The sequence below is a fragment of the Pantherophis guttatus genome, chromosome 2, assembly GCF_059756535.1.
Source record: "Pantherophis guttatus breed Tessera chromosome 2, ASM5975653v1, whole genome shotgun sequence".
In the NCBI taxonomy this organism is placed as follows: Eukaryota; Metazoa; Chordata; class Lepidosauria; order Squamata; family Colubridae; genus Pantherophis; species Pantherophis guttatus.
Window position 1 is genome coordinate 148,519,085 of NC_142064.1, and position 20,787 is coordinate 148,539,871.

Sequence of the window (20,787 nt, forward strand, 5' to 3'; positions counted from 1 at the left end):
TTGCCCATTCATAATGGCAACATGTAAAACATGAATGGTTGTAAATGGTTTTGATTTCATTGTGCTATGCTCTATCTTGACATGGTATAAGTCTGGGCATCTTCAGGTGCCCCTGGAAATAATACCTGGTGATCCTAGATGAATATTCACCATACAATATATTTCTGCAAAGAATAAGGGACAGATGGATACATATTTGCATTACACATATGGAATTTCCCAGCCCATTTTTAAATACTGCATAGGCAGATCATTGAATGTGAAGTTTCCTCTAAGCAGAAATGAGTTTGCATTCCCATTAGAGCAGATCCAGGTAAGGAATGGATTGTTCTTATATAATGAACAATTATGCAAAAAGACTTATTTAGCCGGTGAAGAACCATCTAGTTAAAATTGAAATATCCTCACTGATTAATTCAGAAACCTGCTAAAACCTTTGAAGTAAGAAAGACTTCCACAAAAATAATTGTCAGTATCTTTATTCATACTCAACTTGCTTTCAAACTATCATTACTATTTAACAAAAAAAAAGTCATGCAAACAAAGTTTAATTGTTAAGTTTAAGGAAAAAGTGCAACAATTTGTACATTAGTCTCGTCCATTTTTAAAAACATCTTCTCCCAGCAAATGAATGGCCTTTCCATTTACTTTACAGTACCATGCGATTATTAAATAGTTAGAAAACATTTTTCTGTCTTCCAAATAGAAATATTGAGCCTTAAAATAGTATCATATATAAAATGTAAAACTTGATTGGTTTGACTTTTGTCCAAAGAGAGAACGAGAACACAGCAAATATGATGAGTTCTCATTCTTTCATGTGAAAAATTCATAGTATAGAAGCTATAAGATACCCCTTCTATGTTGCACGTGGATCTCAGGCTTTAAATTGACAAAAATTACATTACATTTTTATTAAATTGGATTGTGTACACCTTCTAAGCAATAAAAAGAAATAAAAGCTCTGAAGTTTGCTGTTTGGGGCATTGATTACAGTAGAAACAAATCCTAGGCCTAAATTCTGTATAATAAGTAAAAGCAACCTGTCTTATCTTAAATGAGATAGTCATGAATTGGTTAAAATTAACATTTTGATTCCAATCCACATGGGAGCTGGAGTGGAGGGAGGGATGCGGGTACATCTATAGATTTTCAGACACAGTTAGAGATGTTTGTACTTGCAAAAGGCTTTTTTGCTTTTTTTTTTGTTCAATTGTGTCTGATTCTCAGAGTGCCTGGGCCAGTACCTGTGGTTTTCTTGGCAAGGTTATTCAAAAGTGATTTGCCAATGCCTCCTTCCTAAGGCTGAGAGAAAGTGACTGGCCCAAGGGCATTGAGTTGACTTTGTGCACAAGGCAGGATTAGAATTCGCAGTTTCCTGGTTTCTAATCCCATGCCATAACCACTATACCAAACTGGCTCTCTGTAAAAGGCTTAATCACTCCCTAAGATGGAAAGATGGATTGCAGTGGAAAGCTTGAGGCACACTCAGAGGAGACGGGGTGTCTTGTTAAAAACGGGTGGATGTACGTATGTTATTTGCATACTTTACCCCAAAATCTCTTTCACAGAGACTGTCATGAGGTTTGCATAGGAGAAATTCCCTGTGATTTTTGTAAAAATTTGGACATCAAATCAAAATGGATTCAGGCTGTCTCTCAATATACAATATGACACTCTTTACACCAGTTGTTGAGAATAATCAAATCAGTCTTTGACAATGATCAGAAGACACCCAATTACCTCTGAGCAAAACTGAGTTCTCCAGTTTTTTTGTCTTGTCACACTAATTTTTATGATGATGTAAATGTGTAGTTTGCTTAGGGTTTGAAATAAAGTGATTTAATTTCTGTTGATGGGAATAGTTGCCTTCAAAAATCCTCCCACCTTCTGTGTTTCATGAAATCTTGCCTTAAAATATATGGTGTCCAATTTCTTGATCCGGACAATATGCTAGAACACTCCATTATGCTTTTGCCTAAGCAAAGTTTAAACCCCTTTAATAGAAAACTGCCTTTAGCAAAAGCTGCATCTTGCAACATCTGCACAGAACTTCGCTTGGCAAGAGCTAAAGTATTCCAGATCATGTATGAGACACATATTGGGTTACACATTTTTTTTTCTCACCAGTACTATTAAAAGTTGTATAAAAAAGTACAAATAGCACAGCAAAATATGTAAATTGTTGGATTCTCTATTAAAAAATTTAATACTTGTTTTTTTTTAACCTTAGAAGTGCAGCAAGAATAATAACCAAACAGACCTCACAATAGACTGTAAGGATAATAATTATTATCCCCATTTTACAAATGAGGAAATTGAGGCAGAAAGTTTCATACCTTGCCCAAGGCCACAAAGGGAATCATTGGCAGATTTGAGAAAAGGGAGTCCATTATTCCTAGATCCCGGACTTGTAATATAGCTATGAAAACACCTATATTGTCTCCACTACAGGTAATCCTCGACTTACGATCACAATTGATTCCAAAATTTCTGTGGCTAAGCAAAATAGTTGCTAAGTGAATTTTGCCCCATTTTACGCCCTTCCTTGCCAGAGCTGTTAAATGAATCACTGAAGATGTTCAGTTACTAACACCATTGTTAAGTGAATCTGGCTTCCCCATTGACTTCGCTTGTTAGGAGATCACAAAAGGCGATCACATGACCCCAGAATGCTGCAACCATCATAAATCATAAATCATCATAAATATATGCCAGTTGCCAAACATCCAATTTTTGATCACCTGACCAAGGGATGCAGCAATGGTCGTAAATGTGAAAAAGGGTCATAACTCACTTTTTTCAGTGGCACTGTAACTTCGAATGATCACTAAATGAACTGTTGTAAGTTGAGGACTACCTGTAAATATTTTCATATCCCAAGAGATCTTTTAATGGCAGGCATTATAAGGTGGTATAAATGCCAAGCTTCACTGACACAACTATTTACTGATAAAGTGATAAAACAATGAGCAGCATTAAATCATTATCAATTTTAAATATTTCAGATATTGTAATTTTGGATTTGCTTCCTACATTGCAAATTAACAATTGGAGGGTGTTTTTAAGGGGGGTTGAAAACAATAGCAATGGAATTTTTGCAATTTAACACATTTTACAGATGCAATGACAGCTGTCATAACTATTTAATACTCAATATAATTTCATTCTTTCCCACCCTCCCCCTCCCAATTTCTATATCGAAAATAAAATATTTTATCTCTAAAATAACGTATAAAGTTTGGTTCAGGACTCTTAAATGGATATGAATACATTTGACTCATGCAATATAAGCTTAGACTCACAAGCAGCCCATGCTAAATAGGTTAAGCACTTGAGTTGTGCTCCTACACATTTCTTCATTGGACAGATCCAGTGGTGGGTTGCTCCCGGTTCGGTCTGGTTCTTGCGAACCGGTAGTAATGGCGGTGGGAGGCTCCGCCCACCTGTCCGGACGTCATCATGGACGTTCTGCACATGTGCAGAAGATTCTGGGCATGCGCAGAAGCGCACATGCTCCCGTTGCGAACCGGTAGTAAAGTTAAGTGGAACCCACCCCTGGATAGATCCTTCTGGAGTAAACAGGGGGCAGGAAACAGGGGCAGAGGGGGGTGAGGGGGTGATGATGCCCTAATTATATCAAAGTATTACTTTGAGCAACCTTCAAAAGTGTATTCTTATAAGATGTTCCGTTGGTCTCATTTTGCATACAAGATTATTCTGAAATCGAACCAGTACTTTGTTCTGTGAAAAGATGCTTTCTAAATTGATGATACTGTATACAGTCTTAGCTCTTAAGTCAAGTAAAGATTGCTTTAATTCCACATACTGTTAAGACAAACTGGAAAACCTATCTGCTATGTTGGTTGATCTATTTTAGTTTCTAGAAAGCCCACTGACAAAGCAGCAAAATGGAAGTTAAATACACACAGAACGTAAGCACTTGGGTGAGGAGAAGTGCTACTCTTTAATTAATTAGTTAACAACTGAAAACAAAGCAAAGGGATTAGTGTCCCTATAGGTTGCTTTTGAGGGACCTAATTCAGGAGCTAAATTCTAGGGATTGTAAAGCCCTGCTCTAGCAAAGCCATCCTGAACCAGATACTTAGACAAACCCCAAATCTGAAGGGTTTAAAAAGCAAACGTAAAGGCCTAAATTAACTCAGAGGGCTAAGAAAGAGGAGGCACTAGCCATGACTATTTCCTTGCAAGGACAAACTATATGGCACCAATGATAAAGTGTCCTAATGCCAGTAATCCAGCATTCAGATTTTAAAACAGGAAGTTAATAACGATGTAACTATTCCTACAAATTTAGCAGGAGGCTAAAGAAGCCCAAGCAACCAAACTGTTTTGTGGTGGGAGATGAAAGAGGTGTCTACAATTACGCAGGAGCTGAAGCAGCTGATTAGGGAGACGTGGTTGTTTTTTCCTCCCTCAAAATATTAGAGCATAATATCAGCATCCATCACTGATGGAAATGGAGGACAACAAGAAAAGTCATCCCACAACACAAGTATGGGATGTGGCAGAACATGCAGCAACACCCAACATTGTTTTGAAAAGGATATTAGAAAAATTCATGGAGAGTGAGGCTCTTAATGATTACTAACACAATAGCCCAATTTGACCTCAATACATCTTTATTTATTTTCTTATTTAATACTAATTGCTAAGGAATTATGCTCTTTTGTGGGGCCAAAGTTTCATACGAGACAAATCTTTGAGCTTGAATGTGCTGGGCTCTTCTTCATGAATGAAAGCATCTTCATAGCATTGCTATAGGAAACAGCAAGAATGGAATATATGGGATTTGTGCAATGTGCACATGTGTAGGTGCTCCTGGTAATGGAGTATTGTTGGGTTAATTCATTTTCATTAAAAAAAAAAATCTTAAGCAACACCTGCTCTGGGTTTACCATTCTGCTTAAGAAATTTTATCACCTCCACATCCTGTGCCTTTTAAGAAAGAATACATGGTTTTACAGTAATGTGGGACTGGCCAATGACAAAAAATATAGCAACAGACCTCGCCTAAAGCAAATGAATATGAGCATTTATCTAAATAAATTTAACAAGGAATGCATTTGTATTATCTAACAAAGATAATTTTTCCTATCTTACTGAAAAATAAAATGTGTGTAGAATTCATGGATCTGTTGAATGTATTTTTTAAAGGTACATTATGGCTAAAACTGAAGTATATGCTTAATGACCAAAGACTGCTTGATTTTGTCAAGATCCTGTATCCATCCTTCCTCTCTTGATATGACAACGCAGGTCAGTTTTACTGAAGTCTTCCCCGGGTCCAGGGAACAGGGAAGGAAAATTTCTAATCTTTTCTCAAATTATACTTGATCCAAAAATGTATTAAATAAGCTTGAGAGACATTTACCAGGATTTGGAAAGGGGAACGTCTGTGTTTTAAGCACGATCATCCTCTTGTTATAAACCTGGACTTTATGTGCTAACTGAATTATTAAATGATTGTAAATGGTCAATTTTTTCAAATTTTAGAACAATTTCTTAGGGATCAATTATGCAAAGTGAAAGGTCAGAATGGTCACAAAGATAAGCAACTCAGCGTAAAGGTCAAGACTTTCCTGCATTATTTTTCTCATTGATGTAAGTTACGCTTCCCAGAAACTTCAGGGTTCGAAACTGCTGGTTTATTTTAAGAGAGATCAACATCTTCCCATTGTTATTTAAGTTTTTAATGCTGAAGTTAATCTGCCACCTCCTTTATGGGGCTGCCATTTGGATCCTGAGAATACCTTCAAATGTGAATTGCAGCAAGCTGGTCTCTTGTGTGCCTATTTATAGTTCCCAAAATGTATTTCCAATATAGTCATTTTATTGGAAACAGGATAATCTCAGGGCATGGCTCTTTGGTTTGTTGTGCTCGTTGAGGACCTATTTTTAGGATAGCCCCAGATTTATTTCCTTATCTCCCAGCAGAGGCCACAACTGCTCCTAGCCAAATTTGGAAGCCCAAGAAGCTATTGAATTGAGCTACCACCCACTATTTCGCTACCTGAGTAAAGGATAATTCTGTCGCTGCACTAATATTTGGAGTATTTCCCTTCCAAGCCTCTGAGTTTATACTTATTCATCTTGTGCACCAAGCTCTTTTGGAATTTTATTTGAAAAGGCATTTCGGCTAATTTCTTATTTTAATAGACCGCTTGCAATTAATTTTCAAAACTTTGTTTGGCAAAGCTGAATGTGCAGGTAGTCCTCAATTTACGACCATAACCGGGATCAGAATTTCCACTGCTAAGCAAGGCAATAGTTAAGTGAGTCCTGTCTGACTTTACAATCTTTTTTTTTTTTTGCCATGGTTGTTAAGTGAATCACTGCAGTTAATGTGGCCATTAAGTAAATCTGGCTTTCCCCCTCAGGTTGACTTTGCGTGTCTGGGAAGATAACAAATGGCAACCGTTATAAATACACAGCAGTTGCCAAGTGCCTGAATTTTGATATGTTGGGATGCTGCAGCAGTCATAAGCACGAGGACATGTTGTAAGTCACCTTTTTTTTAGTGCTTTTGTAACTCTGAATAGTCGCTAAATGAATGGGTTTAAGTCAAGGACTACCTGTAATCTCTACCATTTTACAAGGAAGACACGAGGGGGATTTTTCAATTCTTGGGAGCATACCCATGTAATGAACAAGCAGTCGGGCTTAAGCAGCATGCCTTCCTATACTGTAATTTTTTTTTAACACTGCAGTAAGTCAGCAATTGATTGTACCTATATGGAGCACAAAAGCATCTTCAGAGTAGTTTAAAAAAAAAAAAAGGTCCAGAAGGCAGCCTGACTAAGTGATCAAAACCCTCTGTTTTTTGTCTATCGCCATCTTGACTGTGATCCTTCATCCCACATAGATGACTCAATTGACTGCCCTGTCAGTTCAATGCAACATCTTAACTGAAGGATAAAATGCCAAAGGTTAGAATCAATGGCTATTAAGCACGAGGAAACAAGGATTGTCTCGTAGGATAGGGATTATCTGGGTCACTGCTGCGTTGCATTTTTATAGTGTGGCTTTGTTGCGTTTATTTGTTTGCTTCTTGTCTTGGCTCTTGCCATCAGCTATGAATTGTCAACTGAGGTAATTTAAAAGCAGACAACTCCATTTGTAGAGCTATTTTCCCCACTTCAGCTCCCCCAAGATGTGATACGATAACATCACAGTTAGGCTGAGGGCAGAGGAGTGGGGAAGGCTGTTGAATCATTTATAACACCAATGAACATCTAATGAACACTGAACAGGGGATCAAAACATAATTTCATAGCATAAATTGTGTATATCATTATTATTGTCTATGGTAATAATGCTACAATTTAAGTCCCTATGATCACCTTAAGAAGAGATTGGACAAGTATTTGTCTGTAAGGTCTCCTGTTTGAGCAGAGGGTTGGGCTAGAAGACTTCTAAGGTCCCTTCCAACTCTTGTTATTCTGTTTATTCTGGCACAAGTGCCTTCTTGAGCAACTTCTCACATTTGTTTATTTAATTTTAATAAATAAAATTTAATTTCTCATTATCTAATACTTGGATAAGAACATGCAGTACATTGTCTGGTCTATTTAGTCTACTATTGCCAGCTTTAGGAGCTAGTTGTTTTCTAGGGTCAAAGAGTAATACTATTTCCCATCACTTGCACAACAATTCTCTAGGTATTGTTTCCATATTCTCTGGAAACAAGGCAGATGATACCATAGCCTTTCAACATGCAAATCAGGGCCCTCTTCAGCCATGGCCTTTCCTATCTTTGCAGCCTTTTGAGGGCTTTGTAGTGGGGAAGTTAGGCTATCAAAATTGATAGGATTAGGGTGGAAAAACAATATTTTGGGACAAAATTAAATTGGATTTAACTGAAATTATTATTTTCAGTTCCAAATCCACATAATTTACATTTTTGCAACAAATTATTCGGTGGCTGCAAATCTAAACTCCAGATTTTGAGAGTCTGAATCATATGTCACGGTATCTCTGTTTGATAAAGATACTCAAATAACCCAGACTTGAATGAAATTACTCAATCATCAGATTTTGCACAAGAGGAACTTGGCATTTTGTTTCTTTCACCCTGGAAATGTTATGCAGAATGTTGGCACTTATTAATAGCGGTATTATTGCTTTACATACAAAGCAATCTACTGAAAGAGTTTGAAGCAAACTAGGATATTCTATGAACAAAATCCTTAGTTTCTTAAAGAAAGGTTTTCTACTTAGGGCGTTCATAGTAATTTTTCATTATGTTCCCCTAGATATTATTACCATGACAGATGCATCTCTTCAGTAACTTAAAGTGTGACTGAATAAAATAAAGCTTTAAATGCCCCGTTTATGGACTGGGGATTGTTCTGTGCCCCAGGGGTTTTCAATTAGGCTCTGGCTCAGCCTAATGAAATTATACCCTTAAAAAAGCAAAATGTGCATAACTTTTTATAAAACTGGCAATGTCACGAAAAATAGGCAAAGAGAAATAGATGTCAATTAAGTTTTATCTAATATGTTCAATCTTTTTATGTTTAATGACTGTTTTCTGTATATTGGTTATTGTAAGTATAAATATTAATATTTGTTATATTTAAATATATTTATACTATTAAAGAACAGCTAAATCTGCAGAGTCCTTACAGGCTGCTACAACTTCCAATATTACATCCACCTAACAACATGCATATCTCCTGCTTTAAGATATTTGTTGGTACTGTGGTTTTCACCAAGGGCATGGCTGCTTAGTAGATTCTCAGCTGAACAAGAGATACAGTGCATTTTTGCAGGCCTATTTATTTCTTTGTGTCCATTTGGAACACTAGATATAGAAACTGGAATAAGAAGTGTGGCACTGACAGGAATATTTTTTACAAGGCGCAGCACAAAGCTTACAAAAACTATTAACTATCACATGCGAAAAATCTCACTACATGTTTGGCGAGATGGCAGTGCGCTTGTTATTGATTTATTAATTATCTATTGATTTGTATGGCTGCCTATCTCACAGAGTGAGCATACATAGGCAGTTCCCAACATGGCATCTGAAACTAGCATCCTCAATTTTCCCAGATAGCACACTGGTTTCACAGCTTAAATGGGGTTTATTTGGGGCTTAGGTTTAGGGTCACTCCTACAGATACTTTTTGGCACACAGATATAGAGAAAAATACATGCTATCACATGTGAGGACCTGGCTTATTTTGTCATGATTGCACACCTTCCGACAGCCTGTATTAAAAAAAATAGCCTTCCTAATAAATTCTGAAAACACTGAAAAGTGTGTTTCTATGTGTGTTCTGTTCACATGTAGTTTCTTGTGCATGTTTTTTATATCTTAAAGATTCGCAAAAGAAAGGCAAAAAAGCACATATAAAATGACCCTTGCCTAGATCCTTGGAGAAAATGAATATGTTCAGGAAAGAGTTTTTCGAAGAGGATTTTCACACATTCTAAGCTGGTATGAAAAAAAAATAATCTTTAAATACAATTGGGAACATTTTCTACTGAATTTTGTGGAATATTTTTCATTTTGGGAATGCATTTTTGTGTGGCAAAACTGATAAGCAGATGGGCCATCCAGGGACTTACATGCACATATTTTGGCAGCTAAATGTACAGAAATTAAGAGAGAAAACATTTCAAGGAAAAGCCTATCACATTTACATGCAAAAGAATTTCAGGTGCACTATTTAATGACCTTTAAAATGGGTTAAATTCAAGTGAAATACTGGAGGGAGGGGAGGAAGTAATTTAAAAGCAAGGGAGTAAAATTCTATGAAATATCTGATTATAGCTCTAATATATTGTTTTCCTGCTTCAAAGTAATAGATATGCAGTAAGTGCCCAGCATCCTCTTGAAAGAAAGCCTCATACTAAAAAAAAAAAAAAAGCAGCACAAGTATATGGTTGTTCTCCAAATTTCCTGCTTAAATTCTTGCATAATCCTCATAACTGCTTTTTATACGTCTGGAGATCAAATAATTGATGCACCAGTAGCTCCTCATACTAGCCGGGAGCGGGTAAACTTTGCACACATGTGTGCATTGTGTACACTGTGCTCAAAATCTCATTGTGGTTTAAGATAATTTAGCAGTAGAACTACATAAAAATAAGCAGAGAAGAGCACAGACTTCCCTAAGCTATCAACAAGGTGCAGAACTTTAAAAATCCTAAACAAAACAAAATTGTAAAACATTAAGCTGTAGCTAAAAAGTTCATCCCAAAGAACCTTCCCTCATATAGCACAGCTGTGTCTTATTAAAATATGTATTATGTGTATCACAGGTGATACAATTACTCATAATATAGATTCACTTAATGTTGTTCATTAAACATGCAAAATTCATTGCATGATGCATATTCAAAAATGTATTCAACAGCTTCCAACAGCAGTTGAAGAAAACTTGTGTTACGTTTTCACTTTGATTTCTGTGGTTCCAAGTATTCTAAACCAATCTGTTAAAAGCTGAAATTATTTTTAGAAACATTCCGTAATTTCAGGCTTGACTCTGAATTCTACATCTCTATTAATTTACTGTACACTTTTTATATTCTATTCATGCAATTTACTAAATAAATAAGTATAAATCGAAGAGTTAGGGATGTATAGATTCAGAGCCCAGTTAAGAAATATTTAGGATAAAATATTAAAACTGGCTTTACAATAAACTTGATTAGTGATGTAAATTAAATAGCAAATTGGCACCCTGGATCATAATATAATCTCATGGAGATTAAAAATAATACATATATCAGTATTATGCAGTTTTACCTTGGAGCTAGTTCATCACAGGCTCTAGTTAATATTCTATGCACATAATCTTTATTTTATACTGAAAACTTTATATTGAAAACTTATACGAAACCTTTACCTTGATCAAGTAATTTTAAAAGCTTTTATGGGCCTTCTTTGTTCATATCTTTGTTTTACCATAGATCTGGCCAACTGTAATATTGAATAAAATTTTCTGGATTTCCCTTTATTCCATTTCTCTCTCCCCCCGCCCCCACCAAAAATTCCTTATTCTTTAGTCAATTTACATTTTCATCTCTTTTTTCTTTAACGCCACATGATAGTCTCAGATTCATTATTAACTGTTTAAGAAGAAGTTTCAGAGGTACAGGAGATAGAGAAAAATAGTCGAAGTTATAAAAATGACAAAGGCTAGCAGTAATCTATAAGCATCAGTGATTCCTAGATAAATACACTGGGTGATTTTCTACGTCGACACGTTCCTTGGCATCTTCCCTTCCTCGTTACCCCTACAATTCCCAGACCTGAATGGAATCAACAAGGCAAAGGTCTAAAAACTCCAGGGCTAAAGGGCAATTTCCCACTGGGGAGGAGGGCTTTCCTGAGTCTATTGTTTTTTTCATACTTCACACTGCAACATGGGATGTACAAACTGTGGGTTGACATAGGAGAACCCCTCAAAATCTGTTTGGTCTATGTTAGAAATGACCAGCTGATCGGGTGGCGTTAATACTGGTTGTCCTCTGGTAAAGAATTTGTCGAAGTTTTCGGCACCCTTGCCACACTGCAATTAAAAAAATAAATAAATTACAAATTGGAAAGCAAGTTTAAGTAAACAGATGCTAGATTGAGGTTATAAACTCTTAACCTGCTCTGAGAATCATAGAGGGGAAGCACATTTTTTGGTCTTGAATGAAAGGGCTATAATAATATTCTTGATACTAAAAGTCACCACTGTCTCAGGTATTACATTCAGGTGGATGAAAACTAAACCTGGTGACCGGGAATATGAAAAGTAAGAATTCTTGTGTTGACTAGGCCACCTAGTTCAACAATGGTGAACGTATTTAGAGCTCACTTGCAATATTTTTATCTACATATCTTTACATATCTTTATTTGAATGTACATCTAGGACCTAGTTATGTCTGCACAAAACATTTACCGTATATCGTCGGATTTCTGCATTCCAATTATTTGGGAATACTATTACCAAGTCAGAAATATTTCAGCCTGGTGAACTATGGGAAGTCTATACAAATTGGGGTGGTGGTATATTAAACAAAGTGAGATGAAATGAAATGGGTGGTAGAAATGTCTCCATCCTGGCTGGTTAGGCTCTTCCCATAGGAAAATAATTTCAACAGAAATACTTCAAGATGTATGATCTTTTAGATAAAATCAAATCTCACTGTATTAAAAACATGCAATGCCATAATTTTAAAATCCTTTAAAAATGAATTTCACAGACTTTCTGTTTCGAGTTACTGATCTGTGCTGGTAGATTTACATATTGACTGTGCTCTCCCCCAGGTCATTCTTGCTATAATATTCTAACATTCAAACAGGAACCCTGGCATTCAGAGGACAATATTCCATTTTGGTGAGGAAATATACATGAAATGGTAACTGCTGTTGCTCACAGCTGTCTTGCAGGGAGTTTTGTCATGAACACATTCATTTTTCTGCCAAAAGCACTCTCTTAATTTCTGGTTGCAGCAATCAACTGAAAAATGGTTCGAATAATACATACTATGGATTTTTTGTTGTGTTTTCAAAGGGCAAACTACTTCAGAGCAATCAAAAAAGGTTTTAACATGATGGGAATAATGGTTGAAATCCAGCCCACGTACTAAAAATAAATGCTTTACAGATTACTTCTTTCACATCCCCAGTTTATTCTGTTCCATTTTTTTAAATGGTATTACATCTCCTCCCAACATTTTTAAAAGCCTGTCTTGGTACAAAATGTAATTCAAGATCTTCTCTGTTGCCTACACTAAAGCAGAAAAAGAATAGCTTCAAGTACCTAGTGATTGTATGAAAAATAATTTGATCAAACTCTTCAAAAGTATAAATACTACTTAATCTTAGAAATATATTACTACTGGTGCTTTATGTCCACGTGGGATTTTTTTTTTTTGACATGTTAAATCATATATATTTCAACAAAAGAAGAATAACTACTGGGAAAGGAAAAATTTTAATCCAAGAGCTACCATTTAAACTGACAGATTTTTGAGAACGTGGGAAACTTCACCCAAACTACATTTTCTGAACTATGCAGTTTCCTATTACACTCCCAGCTGTCTGTTAATCAAATAAGACAGGACTTTTAGGATAATGACTTCAAGCCAATTTCATTTAGGAAATAAAAAAGGATGACTGCATACAAATGGATTAGAAGGCACCCATTAATTCCGCTAACTGATATGGAATATATTCCCACTCCATGTTTAAAATAATAAGATTTTATTAACAGATAATCTTAGCTCTAGGAAGGGCCAATGTATGGTTATCTACTAATCCCAGGGGATAGCATGGAATAGCAGTGTTCCAATATCTAAGGGGCTGCCACCAGGAATGGGGGTGTCAACCTATTTTCCAAAGCACCTGAAGACAGAACAAAGAAACAATGGATGGAAACTAATCAAGGAGAAAACCAACCTAGAACTAAGAAAGAAATTTCCTGACAATGAGAACAATTAATCAGGAAACTGTGGGTGCCCCAACACTGGAGGTTTTTAAGAAGACCATTTGTCTGAAATGGTATAGAGTCTCCTGCTTCAGCAGCGGGTTGGACTAGAAGACCTTCCAACTCTGTTATTCTGACAGACTTTTACACTCCCGTTGTCCCCTGATTTTACCACAGTTTTCTGACTGATAAGGATGAATAGAATCATGCCATCACAACAAAAGTGCCATGTAATTTCAAGCAATCAGCACTACAGGTCAGTCTCCAATTTCTGAAGATTCATGGTTCACAAAGCCCTTTTATTTTGATTAATACGAAAGCAAGAAAGTTGAAATTATCTAGCTTGTACACTGGAAAAAAAATTGCTAGGTGAGATATGTTGAAGTGCTATCCCATGTCTCACTTCAAGCCCGTTCCACTCAACCTATTCATGCATCATTTCTGCCTACAAGGATCTCTCACGGGATTTGAAAGGATTAATTTTGCTTCTTCTGCTTGAGCTTATTGCATAAACCTCTTCTGTGCATTCAGAGCTGCTTTTGGGATCCTTCTCTAGGTTGCAGGTGAGAGAATAGGCCTTCCTTCTGGTGGCGCTCTGGGTCTGAATCTCTCTCTTCAGACTGCTGACTCCTTTCAGCTGGTGCTGTTTCAATTCTCCTATGTACCTTCCACGCAGTGTTTTTAAATTCTGCCTTTCTTTATCTGACAGTGTATTGTTGTATCTTCTGCAACTATTTATTTGGGTCTGCTTTTTTTTTTTTTTATTTGATTTATATGCCGCCCTTCTCCGAAGACTCAGGGCGGCTTACAATGTGCTCAGCAATAGCCTTCATCCTTTTTGTATATTTATACAAAGTCAGCTTATTGCCCCCACAAACTGGGTCCTCATTTCACCTACCTTAGAAAGGATGGAAGGCTGAGTCAACCTTGAGCCTTGGCGAGATTCGAACCCTGCAGTAATTGCAGGCAGCTGGTCTTAAGCAGCTTAATAACAGGGTGCCTTAAACCCCTGTACTAACAAGGCTCTTGGTTTTATTACACTTGTTTTGAGTGTATACAGTACTGGCACCTGCTTAAGAACCTTTGATTTGAAAAGACTACTAAATATCTAAGTAAAATAAAACTTGGGCTTTGTTATGAGACCATAGACACCAAATACTGAAAGAAACATTACTGTCCATCTCATTTACCACTTTCGGTTTGAATGGAGGTTGGATGTCTCTGTTCTCCAGTCTTTCCCAGTCAATTCTCCTAAAGAAGGCATGTTCCCTAATGTCTCTCTCTCCTTCGGGCCCACAGCCGAGACGTTTGGCAGGGTGTTTAGTCATTAACTGGAAGTCAAACGCATAAAGGATACAATGAGATTTTTCAGAATGAGAGGAGCAGCACACAGTCAATAAAGTCGTTTTGTTTTCCTTAATATCTGCTGCTGTTAATCCTAAATGTCTATAATTCATACTGTATTGCTACATTCCAAATTGGTTGCTGTTTTGTCTAAATACAGATTAAAGGCAGATTTTGTCACTTTGCTAGAAATTCAATTTTCTTTAATGTCAACAAATAAAAAAAAGGAGAGATTTGAAGAAAAAACAGATACATTTTAAAACCCAGAATTACTAAAGTAATACTCACTACCATCACTTAAAAATGTTCAGTTGATTAGAGACAATGGTAGCTGGAAAAAGTACTTACTAGGATGTATATTTATAGACCTTTTTCTTCCCACTGTTACACAAAAATAGATGTCCTTCTTAGATATAAAAACAATTGTCCTTTTTCGTCAAGAATTAAATAGCTAGCATTTTTTTTTAAAAAAAAATCTATATAAAAAAAACCAACTGGCCACAAAAAAGGTTGATAAATTGTATTTTTAAATTTTTGAACAGTATATCATTCTAAAAGCATAAGGTTCAACTATTGTAGCAACAAGGAAAAGAGAAAGATAGCTATCTACAGAGCAAATCATGAAAAACATGTGTGCCATTTAAAGTTTAAAAGTTTTACATGCAGTTGGGGCTACATTTATCACCAATAAGACTGTATAAGATGAACATCCCTTTCCACACATAGTTTTTTTATAAGAAATTGCATGTTTTTTGAGTTATGGCGATTATCCAAGTTCTCAAACAGAAGCAATATCAGTTTATGTTAACGAAATCATCTGTGTGAACCACACAAAGAGAAACAGACAAAAGGTCTATTTTCATTATCAGTACTGTACAAGACATTTGGCTTATCAGGACTTAGTGAGAACTGAAAATGTTTTTTTGAATTTAAAAAATAGTTCTTAGGGAGGAATACATTTTATTAACTATTTTGATCGTATAAAAGTGAACCCAAGTGACAAATATTTAAAAAATCCAGATAAGTTAGGCCAATTCTATTACAACAGTGCTTAATAAAATATCAAAATTTACTTTACCCAGATAGTAACTGATAAATGCTTAATATCACAATCATAAATTCATATGACTCAAAATAAATACAATAACATCTCAGATCAGTGCACCTTACAAGCAGAACATCTTGGATAGTGATGCTCAAATTGGCATTAAATCCCTAAAACGGTTGGCCAAGAATAAAAAAAAAAATCTGCTTAGGAAAAAAAATGCATAATAATGGGTCTGGCACAGAGCCAGTGAAAGAACACAATTCGAGCTCCTGGATTCTATAGTAAAATATGGGTGATTTCATTGAATACTGGACACAGAAATGAAATGCATATATGTTGCCTTAAATAGAGACAGACAACCATATTCCCCATCTCTGGCACAGTATTTAGACTTCTAATTGAGGGCAGCTGTTTGGGACCATTTTCAAATTATCTTATTTCTTTCAGGATATAAATAAACTAACAAATCATAACTAAAGCCATCTAATGCAGGGGTGTAAAACTCATGGCATCACGGCGGCATCATGTGGCATGACGACTTTCTCATATTGCGACTTCCCCCCCTTTGCTAAACCGGGCGTGGGAGCATGTGACGCATCTGGTCCACAGACCGTGAGTTTGACACCCCTGATATAATGGATTAGGATTAAATGCAGAGATGACAAACGAATTTGAGTATTTGACTGAATACTTTATTTAGCAACTTAATACATTGTATTTATTTTGTTTTATTACGTTAATACCATGTTATGATTTGATATGGTTATTTGACTGCAGTAATCAATAGAATGAACAATAGAAACTTACCCCTTTGCAGATGGACACAGCTTCTTTGGACATTGCTTTGGGATAGGAAACATTATGTTCCATTATTGACTGAAAGAGTTCATCTTCATCCTCGCCATCAAATGGAGGCTGTTCAACGAAAACAAGGTTGACAGGACATTAAAAAACGAATGCTTACCCTGAACATTTATTCAAAAGCAGATTGTTATTTCCTGCTGGCTCAGACTTCCTGATGATCAAGCTAACTGGAGAAGCTGGGAGTTTGGGGGAAGGATGGATAATTTCCTGTTGAGTTGTAGGACAGAACCTTTCCTTTTTGGGGGGTGGGAATAGAAGAGACGTTTTATGCTACTTCAAAGCTTTACTTGGCGGTGCCACCAAGTGTGCTGGCCTGTTGGAAAATGATGGTCTCCCTGCTGCTTAGCACCTACAATCTCTGGATGAAGTTACATGGAATTTTGGAATCCAATGTCACCACAATGCTGTGTTCCAACCCTCTCAATCTCAATCTAAAGAAGCTGTTCAAGTTTTTAAAAGGAGCTGTTCACTATACAGTAAGTATATGAAGGGAAACAAATTGAAACATTGTCTGTTTTGGGGCATAATTCAAAGAGTAGATTATGATCAAGCTCTAAAGGATTTCCAATTAATTGGAGTATTGTATTTTTCTGTACGATCCTAACCTTATTTTAAGCTTCCTCAAAGTCCATTTCTTCTATTAGCTTAGAAAATTTTAAAGATAATAGAGGCCTTCTTTGCAGCTTCATCTACCATCCTCCACAAATGAAGCCTATCATTGATTCTTCTACTGAGAGACAGTTTGCAACAAATATGGCTTGTTTATTTTTAATTAATGTGTGATGTGCTAAAGTGTGGGTTATGTGAGTAAATCATACTTCAGTATTTGACAGTATTTGAAAATATAATTTGTTGCCAGCATATGGATCGAGAACAATATATGAATAAAATAATATGGTTGGATTTTTGGCTTTTGTCCTGCACAATCCTCAATCTGAAGAGTTGCAAGACAAAGAGTAGCTAAAAAGAAGGAAAACAAACTAGGAATTGGTCAACAAATTAAACTTTATTTATCTGATTCATCTACAACAGGGGTCTCCAAACTTGGCAACTTTAAGGTTTGTGGACAACTCCTAGAATTCCCCAGCCAGCAGAAATTAACAAGTCTTAAAATTGTCAAGTTTGGAGACCCCTGATCTTCAAGACTGACTTGTTCTACATAATATTTTAAGACAAAATATTATTCAGATGATACATGGACATAGCCATTGTATCACTGAAATCTTGCAGTTTTAATTTCCAGAGGATATTCAGTTGGTCTGTTAACTTGAAATTCAGCTATTAACCTTTATTTTTTTTTACTGTGTCTTATTTTGTCTTTCATTCCTAACTCATTTAATTGTTTAAGGCTTACCTCATGAAATAGACCTAGCCATTCTTACCTGACCAGCCAGCATCTCATATAAAAGTACTCCGTAGGCCCACCAGTCCACTGACCTTCCGTATGGTTGATAGGCAATAATCTGTGAATTCCAGTAAAAAGATTTAGTAATGTATCTTGAAAATATGTTTTTTTAAAAAGATACAACAGAAATCTAAGTGTACCACTATAAAGCATCAATTACACGAATAGCTCGGTGCATCAAAGTAAACCTTTTTTTTAATGGTTGATACCGAAATCATGGATATTTTTATACTATAAAGTTACTCTATCTGAAGTGGGGGTACTTAAACTTAATTGTTTTAAGGGAAACAGGTTTCCTGAACTGGCCTAGCCAATTAAGCTTGAAGGAACTAGATTTGCCCCAATAGACCTGGATCTGTTTGACATGACTTTATTTCTGCAGTTGACTATGTTATCTGAACAGCTGCCCGGGGACAGAAATTACCTAACCCTTTCCTATACCATGGTAGAGACAATGTCCTAGAAAGTCTCAGCAAAAATGAGACCTCTCTAGATAACCTCTCTATAACTATTCTACTTTATCTTCTATACATTGAAGAAGAGATAAATGGGCAAAAATGGATGAGCATGTTGCTGTCCATAATAATATTATAAGTTATAATAAATCTGTTGCATCACCACTATTTGATTTTTCATCTGCTCCAGAAAGAGGGAAAAATGGAAAATGGGAAAAGAAATGAAAGCCTAAAATAATGGCCCTGCCGTCATCACTCAGGTGCAATGAGGAATAATCCAATTGTGGGGTGGATCACTGGGTAACCTGGGCACTGAAAGAGACAATTCCTCAGTGGATTCTGAACTAATGTATAGATCCAAGGGAGCATCTGATTCTGCCTACTGTCTATAGAGCTTGCACAGCAACACATCTTAGTGATGTTTCCCCCTTCCCCATTGACCCTTGAGACATATCAATACTAAAAATATATTCAGCTCCCACTAAGGAAGAAGCAGTGATTTTTTTTTTCTGTCAGCAGTACTCAACCATAGTTTAAATTGGGTGATTAGGCCTTATGGAAAGTTACAATGAAAAGCACATTTTCTGGAATTATAACGATAGTTATCATTTGTGCTACTGCACTCATATTAGTCAAAGGCGTCTTTTGATTAAAACCACATAGGTGCATTTAAAGAGTTCTGGATCTCTTAGCAGTAAATTCAAGTTTGAAATCAAGTATTTTTTCAAACCCATTTTCTCACTGATGAGTAATTAGTGATTCCCCCACCAAAGGAATTATTTATTAGATTTTTATCCTGACTTTAACAACCTTTGTTACAACTTTGTTACCTGTGATTAAACCTTAACAACAGCCCTGTGAGGTGGGTTGGACTGAGAGAACTAGAAACTAGAACTCCCAGTCTCCTTCTTTTCTAGCCAGGTGCCTTAAGCACCAGACCAAACTGGCTCTCTTATCAAAGAAACAGACTGCTTTTTGTTTGAGACCTCCACTGATAAAATACTATTACTGAGAACCATAGACTAAAATTCCACATGGGCCAGCACTGGGATAAAACATGCATTGCCTTTGCAAAAGTGAATGTGCCCATCCTGTCTGGCCCCTGAGAGAGGCCCTGCTGACAGTTACCACCCCTTGTCAGGCCTGGGGTCAAGTGTGAGACGATAGCCTCCACCTTATAATAATACTCTTCTCTCCTGCAAGTACATTACAGCCCCCTGTCTTGCTGCAACTCTGAAAACTAGTTAAAGGTATTTCATTTCAATGTTCTTCTGGTGCCAGCAGACTGACTATGGGCACCTATTTGGGGGGCCGAAAGGATGACTTATGTGGTGATTCTTTCTTTTAGATACTGTTAGGATTTAGTTCTTCACTATTATGTGTATCTTTGTTTATTTGCTTTCTTTTGATTTGGTTAAGAATGCTGCCCCAAACCCTTCGTGACCAGGGCAGATTATAAATGCTATAAAACAAGCAAGCAAGCAAGCAAATTCATTTCAAGTAGTCCTGGATTTACAACCATTCATTTAGTGACTATTTGAAGTTACAACAGTAGTGAAAAAAGTGACTTTTGACTGTTTTTCACACTTATGACTCTTGTGGCATGGTCACATGATCAAAATTCAGAGATTTAGTGACCAGGGTGTGTGTATTTATGATGGTTGCAGTGTCCCGGGGTCATATGATCACCTTTTGCGACCATTTGACAAACAAAGTCAATGGGGAAGCCAGATTCACTTAACAACCATGTCACTAAATTAACAACTGCAGTTATTCACTTAACAACAACCAGGTGGTAAAAATGGGCAAAACTCATTTAACAACTGTCTTGCTTAGCAACGGAAATGTTGGGCTCAATTGTGGTTGTACATCAAAGACTACCTGTACTGTATAAGGAGTAGGCCAGGGATTTTTCCATGACGTGGTTTGATAAAATGCTCATTTGAGGCACAAAGTTTCAGTGGAAATTTATAGGTATAATCAGGAAATCTGATTCTGAGTTTTATCAAAAATATTACTAAAATGCTCATTATGAAAGAAGAAATAAAAATCCAGAATGGCAGAATGTCACGTTAATGTCATGTTAATATTAATATTAAGCTACTCTCTTTTCTGAGACTCAAAAGAGCTTTAAAAATACTATAGTTTGCACATTTAAAATGAATTTTCATTTATATTTTAATTTGAAATATACACAAATGCAAACTAGCAGTAAC

The 20,787-nt window shown here is 36.3% G+C and overlaps 1 protein-coding gene across 2 annotated transcripts in view; it reads right to left on the bottom strand.

Moving 5' to 3' along the window:
• Positions 1-9,529: 9,529 nt before the first annotated feature.
• The window catches only part of PRKCA (protein kinase C alpha), a 199,035-nt gene continuing 187,777 nt past the window's right edge, over positions 9,530-20,787 (bottom strand). For both annotated transcript variants that reach the window (XM_034412652.3, XM_087886994.1), the window contains exons 14-17: positions 18,094-18,174; positions 16,655-16,762; positions 14,646-14,786; positions 9,530-11,546 (exon numbers count right to left, since the gene is read on the bottom strand). In XM_034412652.3, the coding sequence (XP_034268543.2) occupies positions 11,382-11,546; positions 14,646-14,786; positions 16,655-16,762; positions 18,094-18,174 (495 nt within the window). In that variant the 3' untranslated portion in view covers positions 9,530-11,381. The remainder of the gene's footprint in view (positions 11,547-14,645; positions 14,787-16,654; positions 16,763-18,093; positions 18,175-20,787) is intronic.